Consider the following 12,746-nt stretch of genomic DNA (forward strand, 5'->3'; position numbering starts at 1 on the left):
TTCTCACCGTGAAGTGACAGTTCTAACCACTTTAAAACAATGTATAGTAAGGCATTAAAATGTCATAGTATATTAAGGCAAAAAAGTCATAGTCTGGTAAGGCATAAAAAGTCATAGTATAGGAAGTCATAAAAAGTAATGCTATTGTAAGGCATAAAAGTCATAGTACAGTAAGGCATAAAAATGTCATTATATAGTAAGGCATTAGAGTTGCCAATTAACCTGATGTGCATGTCTTTGGACTGTGTGAGCAAGCTGGACTACTCGAAGAGAACCCATGCAGGCACACTGAGAACATTTAAACTCCACACAGATCGGCCCCAGGCCTGGGGTTTGATCCTAGAGCCTTCTCACTGTGAGGCAACACTTCCTATCACTGAATCACCCTGCCGCACCATAAATTAGTTATATTACAGTAAGGCATAAAAAGGTCACAGTATAATAACGCATAAAAAAGTGAGAGTATTCATGGAGACATATTCATGGGATTTTTTCGACAAAAGTTGAACTCATATTTTGATATATCCATCATTTTATGTTTTCTCCTGCTAACAGCCTGACTGCTAGCCTACAGATGACAGAAGCCAGGGTTAGCTTGCTAGTTACTGCTAGCTAACATGGTTAAATAACATCAGTTGACAATTTTCTGGAGATGTTAGGTACCACCATATTCTCAGATGACGTAAGCCTTCACATAGCCTGGGCCCTTTCAGTCAATCAAATGCTAGCATGCCTAAATCAGTTGTCTTGGAGACGTAGCCTCTGGGAGGGCACATTGGAGTGATCTAATATGACTTCACTTCAAACTTAGTGCAAACGAGTTCACTCAAATATTGGTAGGTACAATTCTAGTTTCTCCATATGCAAACCTACACCTTTGATATAATATTCAAGCAATTTTCTTCACTTCTTCTGAAAAATTACATATAATTCTGATTCTGAAGTGTTACATGTGATGTTTCAGTATGTCCATGCTTTTTTTGGATTACATTCATTTAGCAATTTTCTGAAATTACTGTAAGGAATAACGCTACTTGCCGATAAGACATTTTCTCAATGTCATTCCTACTGCGAGTTATAACCTGACAATCGAATATTCCCCAAACTAAACAGAGATAGCCTGAGGAGACGGATAATGAAGCAGAATAAGGTAGGAGATAAATGAATGACGTTAGGGAGAGGGGGATTTGAGAGGAGGATGAATGTGGAGGAAGTCATCTGCTTTATTTGGGCTACATATCTCTGGAATTATATTAAACCCTGTGTGCTTTACAATAAGCTTCCATATACCCAATGAAGTAGCTGTAAAAGTTGAGCTCACAGGGTTGTGGATGGCAGAAAAATCAGGGAGCTGTCAGTACTGACTGTGGACTGTATGCCCCAGCTTCTCCTCTCCCCAAGGTTCTGTGTGCCACTCTCCATTCACTGGTGGCTCACCACAATAGGACCCCAGAGAGGAAGCAGCTTTAAAAACCACTGTATACCAATTTTCCCCACCTCAACCAGGGGCAAGATATTATACTCTTATTTGAAGTGAAGAAATAAAGCATCCATTACTTCCTTGTCCAGAGACGTGAGAGTATTGGATGAAGGATGCACGGGTCTTATTATGTTGTTAAAATGTTTGAAGTGCTAATGTAATGTTGTTGGGTTTTTTTATTTTGTTTTTGCATTTACAACTGTTATCCTTCATTTCCCATCCCCCCTCCTACTGACAATCCAAACTACGCATGCCCACAGTTGATAAGATGCCCATGTAGGGGGATGCCTGGTATCTGGTACTGAACCGACAGCATGCCTGTCTCACTGGCTTTACACTGGGCCAACAGTGAGTTGATCCAGCTATAGTTGTGAGCCAACCATGGCAATGAAAACCTTCAGCTTTGGGCACTGCATGTGGAATAAAGCCTGCATGTTGCTTGCCAGTGAAGGCTTGCTCAGAGTAAAGTGCTGGCTCCTAGCCATCAGTCATCCGACAAGGGTTTTACTTGCCCTTACATTATATCCAACTCTGACCTGATGTCAAAGCTACAGGAGCTCAAATCTCTGCATACATTACACCTGGCCTGGCAGAGTCATATAAAACACATGGGTCCTCTGGGCTCAGGGGATATAATTTTACCAGTATTTATGCCAGCTAGCAATACAAAGTTATGTATTTCTACTGTTTCGCAATTCTGCCTGAGCATTAAGCAGAGAGAGAGAAATATATCTTAGCAAACAACAAAACACAAACAAAAAATGTAAAGTTGCAGACTTTCATGCAAGTCATATATTTCAGACATTGTTAGCCACATAAACTGGACTGCCACTGCTGTTGACAGACTGTGTTTTGGCATTTTTCTACAGTGCAATTTCTTTTTGATGTATCCTTGAGGAGAATCTATAAAGAGCCATTTTTAACACATCACATCACAACACGCAGCATGCATTTCTGCCTCAACACAACACATTATACTTTAAGCATGTGTGAAAAATTATAAAACAATGAGTGTACTCCTGCATCATAAGCATAGATGCTGGTAAAAAATGACTCATTCTTTGTTGAGTTTTGTGTACAACAAAGCTGGGTGCTGGCTGTGGCAGTGTTTGGTAGTACAGCCTTGCTAACTGGGCCTGATGCAGGAGACTTATTTCCACATCAGTGAATGGTACAGGCTGAATCTCAGTGGGCTCGGTGACCCACTTTTTAGCTCTCCAAGTATGTGCAAGCGTTGTGCGCAGCACATCACACAGCACTCGGCCGTTATCTAGATTCACTCACAAGTCGCTGCCAGCTTCTTGTGGCAAAAGGCGGTGACGACAGCGAGGCATGCCAGCCATTAACACCATATCCCAGAGCATCAAGAATGTCATTGAAAATAATTTGTTGTACATTTTACATAGGCTGTCACTGCAGTTTAACCATCACAGCTCTGGTGAGGAAATGTTGTTAGTGTTGCAGACTTGGCCGAATGATAGCCAAGTTTGTCAAGTGTATCAATCAACAGTTCGCTTAAAAATCAAGCAGATTTTGTGTAGGCCTACTAACATTGAAATGATCTTTCTTTAACATAGGTCTAATGTAACACAAAATCCACAGTCCTCCTTGTGTAAAAATATATTCTAAGGCCTAGAAGGAGCAAATACAAGTTAGACAAATCAATTGGGTATAATCCAAAGTTAAAATTTTTTTGGCACAAAATAAAGCCTTTGTTTACTTTCTCTGCAACCAAGCTCAGTGAGGACACACCGTTGAAACGCAAAGAGGGAAGTGAATAGTCTGTAATTTTGGAAGAAACCTAGTTGGTTGATTTAACTCAGACTGCTGAAACCTTATATTATTTGCAGCTTACTTTTACAATGCATGAGGGCTGTGGATTTTGTTTCCCATCTTTGACACTAGAATCCCATCAGGAATTTATCTTTATTATCTAATATTTAGCCTATTCAAATCCTGCTTAGATTTAGCTTAGATTTGGTATGTGTGTTGCTGCCTATAAGACAGTGCTGCCATATTGGAAATCAGGCCCCTAAGATGCAAACACTTCTGTCTGACTGTCAATGTGGTAAAGTTTTACTTTTATATTTTGAACTAAATATAAATTTTATTCAAAATGAACCATCATTTAATACAATTATCTTTCCCCAACTCAAGCAATTTTATTTGCTGAACTTTAACCAGACCTTAATCAGTGGTATTAAGTTTTTACAACAGGTAATACCTTGTGTGCAACATTTTGTAAATAACATTGGAATTGTTATTGTGTGTTTATTGTTTAACAGATAGGTACAGAAAAGGATTAAGGGCACATGTGAAAAATTTATTTGGAAAAATAAAATTAATTCTTTGATTTCTTTTGTTTATAAAGAAATTATTTTCATGTGGCAAAGGATTATTCTTCCATAGATTGGCAAAAAGAGGAGTGGCTGGAAATACTTTGATATATATTAGATATTATATGTTAGAATTACTAAATAATGAATAAAGTGAGTCTGATAATCCAACTAATAAATCGAGAAATCTCTGTCTGCCTGTCTGTCTGCCTTTTCATTTTCTCTACTGTGCACTGTCGACTGTGAAGTTTTTTTTGGATGAGTGGTTGCCAAGACCCTAACCTTAACATAACCTAACATACCCTAACATACCCTGATCCTAACTGTAACCCTAACATAAACTAAACAAAATGGAACATAGAAGAAAGGAAAATTATGATGTCACATAAACTGTGATGTCATCAGTGACAAGATTCTACAGAAGAGTTCTACAGAGGTAGTTTACTCGACTGAAGCTCAGTTCAAATCACAGTCGAGCAGTCTACAGTAGGAAAGAGAACATCAGACAGAGAGACTTCAAAATGGGTTTCCAGAGTTTGTTTCCATGTGAATTCAAGAGCATAATAGAGTGTATCACCAGAGCAACACTCTTCTTGCAACCTACCGATGTACCTGAATTTTTATTACAGTATTTGTCGGAGATGATCAGCTTCAGAAAATCTCACCCTGAAGCTGATCCCAGATATGTTACATTCCTCTACCAAGAGCTGTGGGGTAAGCTACCTTTTAAAGTGAAACTTTATAATAGTTAGTGATGTCCTGAAGTGATTTAATCAAGGCTAAGGTTAATGTATTGGATCAGTCAAGTAATGTTACGTACAGAAAGATACAGTCAAAGAAATATTTCATGAAGAGCGCCACAGTAACCTCTGAAATAGTGAATAAGAACAATATTATTCCAGTATTTATTGAATAAGTGATATTTCTCAGGTGTTGTTTAACTGATGTTTGAGCTAGTTTAGAATCTGGTACGTAAATGTTTATGTCTAAATGTAAATGTCTAAAGAGTTTATGAATTTTAAAGGAAACTTTAAGCAGTCATATTTGCTGTTTTCCATATAAAATTGAGGATACTGTCCACACTAAACATCCAAAATCAAAAGTAAAGTAAACCCTCTTGACTGTCAAACATATCAAAAAGTCATTATAAATTTGAATCCAAGTCTAAATAAGTCTAAGTTTTGGCACAAACTCAAAGGTTTGAGGACTGAAGGCAAAACTGGGACATCACTAAAAATAATAAAACGTCAATGAAATTTTTCACTCATGATACATTTTTTAGAAAGAATGTATTGTGTACTGATGTTGTGTCTTTGCCTTTTCCAGAGAAAGAATTCCAGAGAAAGGTAATGACTCCAATCATCACTGCAGAGACAGCATCACCCCTACTCCCATCTCAGGCTGAGATAAAGGAGGCTGTAAAGATGCTGTACACAGATTTGGCATCTTCTACTCCACAAAAGGATCAGAGTCCAGAGAAGAGAGTGGGAATAAATGCACAATGTCAAAAAGACAAGAAGCCAGCTGCAACACCCATAAATCCAACACCACCTCCTTTTGTTGGACGACGCATACCATCATCTTTCCTTGAGGTTATAGGAGAAAGGAAGCCTGTACCACATCCTTCAGATGTCAGCATAAAGAGACGTCAAGTATCTACAGTGAGATGTCCTACTCTGCCACTGAGCAAAGAAACCACACATGATGTCAGGAAAATGCCAGAAATACGCCAGTGCATCCTGCCACCAATTCAGAAAAAATTTTGTACACCTACAGATGTTCCTGCATCAAAATCCAGAGCACCTTGTACGCCGTCTAAACTCCCCGGTATAACAGTGCCAATAGTTATGCACAGGTTTGTTCTCCCTGGTGTCCCACAGATTAAAACCAGAGGTGGCCAGGTATCTGACGTTCAGGGTAAAGACATACCTCCTCAACCCAGGAAAAAGACGGTGGTGTCAGAAAAAAGCAGCAGTGGGTCTCAAGCACGCAGAACAAAGGGACCAGAAAAGATAAAGACGACACCTACAACACCCAGTGTACCTCAGAAAGAAAGCACTAAAGAAACAGAAACACCAATGGTCCAGGAGTCAGAAGACAAGAAGATTCAGAGGGACCTATCACCAGAGAGGGGCAGAGGACGACATTTGTTGTGGACAGAGAAAGAAAGAGTCAAGCCGGGGATAGAAAGGCCAATTGAGGGCAATAGAGCCACAGCAGAGGGCACAACTGATTTGAATCTGGCACATGTTAATACTTCTACTTACACTTCCCCTCATTTGGCGCATGTCGGCCATATCATAAAATACAGACGTATGCAGGTCAAATCGCAAAGTATTCAAAACTTCCTCTCTGTTAGTTCACACTACAGTAGTTGAGCTACATTTTGCCATGATCAATTTGTGAGTCTGTGGCCCTGTTCCGACATGGTAGTAACATTGAGTCCTCTGTCACAGTCTCATTAGTCCCGCCACAGTTTCATAATGAACAGAAAACATTTTACTATTTCAAATTTCACTGTAGAGCTGTCCACAGCACAATAATTCCCTCAACCCCTTCATGCACCGCTCGCTCTGTTGCTCACTCTCTCTCTCTCTCTCTCTTACTCTCTCTCTCTCCCTCACATACACACTCACTCTCTCTCTCTCACACACACAGTCACTCACTCTCTCTCTCACACACTCACTCACTCTCTCTCACTCTCTCTCTCTCACACACATACTCACTCACTCTCTCTCACACACACACACTCACTCTCTCTCTCTCTCTCTTTCACACACACTCACTCACTCTCTTTCTCTCACACACACTCACTCTCACTCTCTCTCTCTCTTTCACACACACTCACTCACTCTCTTTCTCTCACACACACACTCCCTCACTCTCTCTCTCACACTCTCTTACTCTCTCTCTCTCTCACAGTCACTTACTCTCTCTCTCACACTCTCTTACTCTCTCTCTATCTCTCTCACTCTCTCTCACTCACACACACTCACTCACTCACTCTCTCTCTCTCACACACTCACTTACTCTCACTCTCTCTCTCATACACACTCACTCTCTCTCTCTCTCATACACACTCACTCTCTCTTTTGCTCTTTCACACACACACTCACTCACTCTCTCTCTCTCACATTCACTCACTCACTCACTCTCTCTCTCTCTCTCATACACAGTCACTCACTCACTCACTCTCTCACACACTCACTCACTCACTCTCTTACTCTCTCTCTCTCTCTCACAGTCACTTACTCTCTCTGTCACACTCTCTTACTCTCTCTCTCTCTCACAGTCACTTACTCTCTCTCTCACACTCTCTTACTCTCTCTCTCTCTCTCACAGTCACTTACTCTCTCTCTCACACTCTTACTCTCTCTCTATCTCTCTCACTCTCTCTCTCTCACACACTCACTTACTCTCACTCTCTCACACACACTCACTCTCTCTCTCACTCACTCTCACACTCACTCTCTCTCTCTCTCATACACACTCACTCTCTCTTTCGCTCTTTCACACACACACTCACTCACTCTCTCTCTCTCACACACACTCACTCACTCTCTCTCGCTCTTTCACACTCACTCGCTCTCTCTCTCTCACACACACTCACTCACTCTCTCTCTCACACTCACTCTCTCTCTCTCTCACACACACACTCACTCACTCACTCTCTCTCTCACATACACACATACACACAAGCACATTGACAACAGTACCTGTTTATTTGCATATAAAGCGGGGAAGTGAAATCCGATCACAAGTGGTCAATCAAGATGCATTTTAAAGCCAGGTGTTAACTGACATACTTAGAGCTGACCACTTGTGATCGGATCACAAAGACGCATGTTAATACCAGGTCTGAACAGGGCCTACAAAAACTCACAAGACTCACAAGGTGAAAACATTACCAGGCTTACTGTCACAGTTGATAATATGTCCTTTCATTTGAGAAATTGTAAAATAATTAAAACATTTGACAAATATCCACTCTTGTGATATTTCATTCACACTAAATATATTCTCAGAAAAATGGGGCTCTGTGCTCTAGCTTTGCCTTCATTCACATAGCTCCTCTATTCACACCATATTGTCCATTTTACTTAATGTTAATAAACCTATAATAATAAACTTTATTTGTATGGCACCTTTAATACAAGAAATGCAAGACAATACTCCAGAAATATCTTTAAATGCAAACATAGTACAGGAAACCTGACATGCTAAGAAACAGGGGGCTCTGGGCCCTAACTTAGGCCAGGAACACACTGGATGCAACATAGTTTCGCTATAGTTGTCTTTGTCTAGACTGAATCTGAATATGACTCAGACATGAAAAAATACAAATACATTTTTAATCATTTTAGTAGCTGCGTGTGGAGACTGTGACATTTTACTGTGATGTTTTCTGTCAAAAATAAATAAGAAATTAATTTATGATAAAAAAAAATCCAACATTCCAGTAACCTGCCAACTCTATTCAGAGAGGCAGAGCTGCAGCAGCAGCAATGCAGCAGAGATGCGGCCAAGTGCCATCACTTCTATGTTAGAGCTGTGCTCAGTGCATTGATTCTCTCAGCCATTCCTGTCCCCTCGGGTCGCAACGAGCGTGCCAGGACTGGGTTCACAGGCCAGTCACAAATTTGAAATCAGCTCACCACAATGGAATCTAATGCTGTGTGAAACAACACTCCACCATTATAACAGCGATGTGCCAGGGTGCACACACACCTAGCTTGAATGAGAGATGATACTCTGATTGGTTTATTGCATGTTACACCCAATACACTCCCATGATTCATTTGATTAATTAATTAAGAGGCTGAGTACAACCCTTATTAACCAGGCACCTGGCACGGTGACCATTAAAGTAGCAAAAGTGGATACGCCCTACAGACACTTGCAGCATGCGCTTTAGACCATGTGCTTTGGACTGGTCAGATGGTGTGAGGAAGCCTACCTTATTCTTAATGTGAACACGACTACAGAACTTATTGTGGATTTTAGAAAGAAAAAAGCAGTGGTTGAAGCGATCCCCTCGTACCAAAGAACACTACTATCATACTGAAGTAGGCCAGTCTACATTATTTTTCTTCAGGAAGCTCAGTTCTTTTGAAGTAAGCAGGCCTCTTTTACATTTTTTTTTCTTTTTTATTCTTTCTTTTCTATGTTGTTGTCTGTTTGTGTGGCAGCATTACAGCTGAGGATAGCAACAGAATCAATTAGTTGATCAAGAAGGCAGGATCTATTATTGGCCTGACCCCCGGTTTCTCTGGAGACTGTCACAGAGCAGAGAACCAGAGGGAAGCTTAGGAGTGTCCTGTCATGGGACGACCATCCCATGCACAGTATCTTCATAAAGAGCAGCATGAGCAAGATGCTCCTATTGCCAAAATGCTCCACTGAAGGTTCAGGAACTCCTGTAGCAATTAGGCTCTTAAATAAGCAATGTTGATACAAATGTCTTTTCATTCACTGTACGCAGCAATTACTTATGCTGCTATTGTCTGTATACTGTTTACATTGGCAAGTTTGCCAGTGTAAACAGTATACAGACAATAGCATTGGCATTGGCATTTATGACTTTTTGTTTTATCTAATTATTGGCTTTATACTTGGCTCTTACTGATCCTCTTTCTGTTTTTGCAAGGAACTACAGTAAGTACAGATGGATGACAAACTAAAGGAACTATTTGTAAGTTTTGCTATTGCTACATAGCCAATTTTAGCATTAACAGCTGTTTACTTACCAATCTAGAAGACATGTTGCAAGTTCACCATCAAACTTAATTCCTTTACTCGCCAAGAGCTGTCTCCAGCGATGGAAAGCAACAGCAACATTAACTCTTGACTCTATCATGTCTTTTCCCCTTTTTCCTTGTCAAGTGACAATCACCCCCACTCGCATTTGAACCATGTTCAGCTGCAGAGAAAATGAACAAATAGCCCCTTTAAAGGAAATGCCTGAATAAGGAGTGGAGAAAAAGGATTACAGTGCCCCCATCCACGGGCTACAAGGAGTCACTGAATGGTCTGATGAGTATGAAAATGATATGAATTATATATTATGTCCGTCATGGTCTCCAGATCTCACTCCAATTAAACACCTATGGGAGATTTTGGACCAATGACTCCACCACCATCATCAAAACACCAAATGAGGGAACATCTTTCAGAAGAATAGTGTTCATCCCTCCAGTAGAGTTCAGACACATTGAAGCTGTTCTCACTGCTCATGGTGGCCCACTACCTGTCTAAGACATTATGCTGGTTTTACCTTTCATTTTTCATCCGTCTGCACTTCCCTTCAATGACTCTGCTTGGTGTCACTGAGTTTGTGAATATTTATTTTCTGATGTATTGTAAATGTCTCTGTCTATAGTGTCATACCAGATTCCCCTCTGGGGATTAATAAAGGTCATCCTATCCTATCCTATCCTATCCTATCCTTCTCATGATTTATTTTGTAGTTTTATGATTTATCTCACACAGATCTCTCCCTACTAGTTAAAAGATTTCCAATTTCTTAAAGCCTCATGGTCCAGCCACACAGGTGTTTTCACTTCATGTACCTTGCCTGATTAGATTTCTTCTCAGGGCTGGGTGGACAAACCAGGTTTGACCGACAGCAGTTTATTGACTTATCAATGTGCGTACATTTTTATATGCATTTTTTTCAATACATTTTTAATATTATACAGCCATTACCTTCAAATGAAAAGTCAAACTCTTTGCCTAAATGGAAACTCTAGAAGTACAGCTAAACAGCACTGTCAGTGCCATTGGAACACAAGCACAGCTCATTTTTTCAAAATTATATGTTGAGTCTTGAAAAAAATGAGCCGTGGAGGGACCAGCAGAATGTAGCTAATAAAAAATATAAAACTTTTTTTTTATTTGTTTTTTTATATGCTTGTGTTTTTTGTGGGCCCCATACTTGTGATTATGATGCACTTATCATTTTATTCAAAAATCTTTGGCGAAGCATACACAACAATTCAACATTATTATTTCATATGAGTGTCTGAAGTGCCTCCTTGCCTGCAGCCACGACACAAATAACTTGGAATAAGTGTAAGACCTATAGGTTATATCTGGCTGTCTTTTGATCAGAACAGCTGACAGCTCCAACTCCTGCTGTCTCAGGGGTTTGCATTTTTATCTGGGCCTCTCCATACACAGACAAACATACACACATCCTTTCACATACACACAACAGAAAGAGTAGTAAAATATTTTTTGCACTGGTAAAAGCACTGTTAGTTTGCTTAGATTTTAATCAGCCACTGTTAATGTGCTCCAGAGGACTATTTAAGAGAGAAAATAGTTCAATTAACAGTCAAGTACTAACACGGTAAAACTGTCAATGTCAATTTAAGTGTTATCAATGGCCAGTTGCTACTCTTAGTTTAAAACACACTACTGAGCCTTTTTTGCTCTTGTTTTCTCCCACTCAGGAATATCTAGTCCCCACTGCAGCACCTTTTTGCTAACTCTACGTTTTGCAAGATGCTTTCTCCATGACACAGGAGGGACAATATAGTACACGACATGTGTGGTGACAAGAATGAGAATCCCATACTGGCTTCCCACCTGCAAAACACATAACCCTAGTCCAGCATCACTCCCGCAGTCAGTTTATACGCTTATTGATAACAGGCTTAGTTCTCCTTCCGAAAGCAACATCAACATTGTACAGTTATACAGTAAACTTTAAATTTACAGTAGTCTGTTAAAGCTGTACTAAACAAGCAGTGACTCAAGGGTTTCATACAGAACGTTCAAGAGACTTGCTCAAGGGCTGAGCAAGTTATGCATGGCTTGTTTATTGCTTGGCTTGTTTATTCTAGATGCCCGTGAGGTGCTTTTAGGGTCACGTGCCTGTAAAATGTGTTTGGAATTGCAGCGTTATCTGCCCCATTATTATTATAGCCATATTATTCACACATGGGGCTAAAATGTGTGGGAATAGCAGGAATAATGGAGGAGGAGTGTCCCGTTACTTGGCAACCTCTGCGTGTCATTGCATCAGTCATTAGGGATAATGGCAGACATGACTGGTATGGTAAAAAAAAAAAAAAAAAAAATTCTTGCCTGTTTTGATGCATGAGATGCAAAGTGCCGCTATGAAAACAGCTCCTTAGTGTGAGCTACAGTGTGCATAACTAATCTGGTTTACACTCATAATGCAAAAGACTGTCAGGGTGAAGGATGATGTCTCCTTGCTGACTAAAGGCTTATCACTCATCGACAGGGTTCATGTGTAGCCACCACCTTGTGAGGCTCTCAAACTGGGAGTGATGAGATGATTTTCATTCTTCACTCTTTCATTCTTCTCTAAGCTTTACAAGTATTTCACTGAGCAGTCATTTCAACAGTAGACCTTGACACCATTTCCGCATGCTTGATAGACAGACAGAGAGACGTACTGTGGAGTATAGTTTTGAGCAAAAATAACTAAAAATGCATGCATGAAAAATGCTTCTGAATATGGAAAATCATTACACACAATCAAGTGGTGGCATGTGGAATTCAGGGCACTAAAAATAATGAGCAGATGCTCTGCACCCCTTCCGTACCACTTGCCTGGCAAGATCCACCATTGTGTGGAAAGATACACAAAACAAGAGGTTAATTACATTCTGGAGATGCATTGTCTTTTCTTCATCAGTCTGCAACTCTCTGATGAATTTTAGATATGAGCAATCTTAGGAAACCTTGCAGAAGTTATTTCAATTTCATTGTTTCACTTCTAATTCAGAAGCTATAATAGGCTGTTTGCTGTTTGGTTAACTTGGGAGCATCTGCAAAGCATAACAATTAAAACTAGAAAATTCCAGGGAAATTTTGAGTGCCACGGGGGCTACTGCTGGGATGAGTACATGATTTATTTCCAGTGTTCAAAAGTCACCCTGATCATATTCTGGTTTTGA

General features: G+C 40.1%; 1 protein-coding gene across 1 annotated transcript; it reads left to right on the forward strand.

Annotated features, from left to right (window-relative positions):
- Positions 1-4,337: 4,337 nt before the first annotated feature.
- On the forward strand, positions 4,338-6,194 carry LOC147818795 (uncharacterized). The gene is made up of 2 exons (XM_087175524.1): positions 4,338-4,530; positions 5,143-6,194. Exons 1-2 carry the CDS (start codon positions 4,338-4,340, stop codon positions 6,192-6,194), a joined length of 1,245 nt encoding a protein of 414 aa, XP_087031650.1.
- The last annotated feature ends 6,552 nt before the right edge of the window (positions 6,195-12,746 follow it).

This window comes from Seriola lalandi, unplaced genomic scaffold (assembly GCF_002814215.2).
Source record: "Seriola lalandi dorsalis isolate HSWRI2012SDOR001 ecotype SW California unplaced genomic scaffold, Sedor1 jcf7180002054474, whole genome shotgun sequence".
NCBI classification, from domain to species: Eukaryota; Metazoa; Chordata; class Actinopteri; order Carangiformes; family Carangidae; genus Seriola; species Seriola lalandi.

Coding starts and splice junctions, on each gene's coding strand:
- LOC147818795 (XM_087175524.1), top strand. CDS start 4,338: ATGGGTTTCCAGAGTTTGTTTCCATGTGAATTCAAGAGCATAATAGAG. Junction 4,531..5,142: donor CCTCTACCAAGAGCTGTGGG/GTAAGCTACCTT, acceptor TGCCTTTTCCAG/AGAAAGAATTCCAGAGAAAG.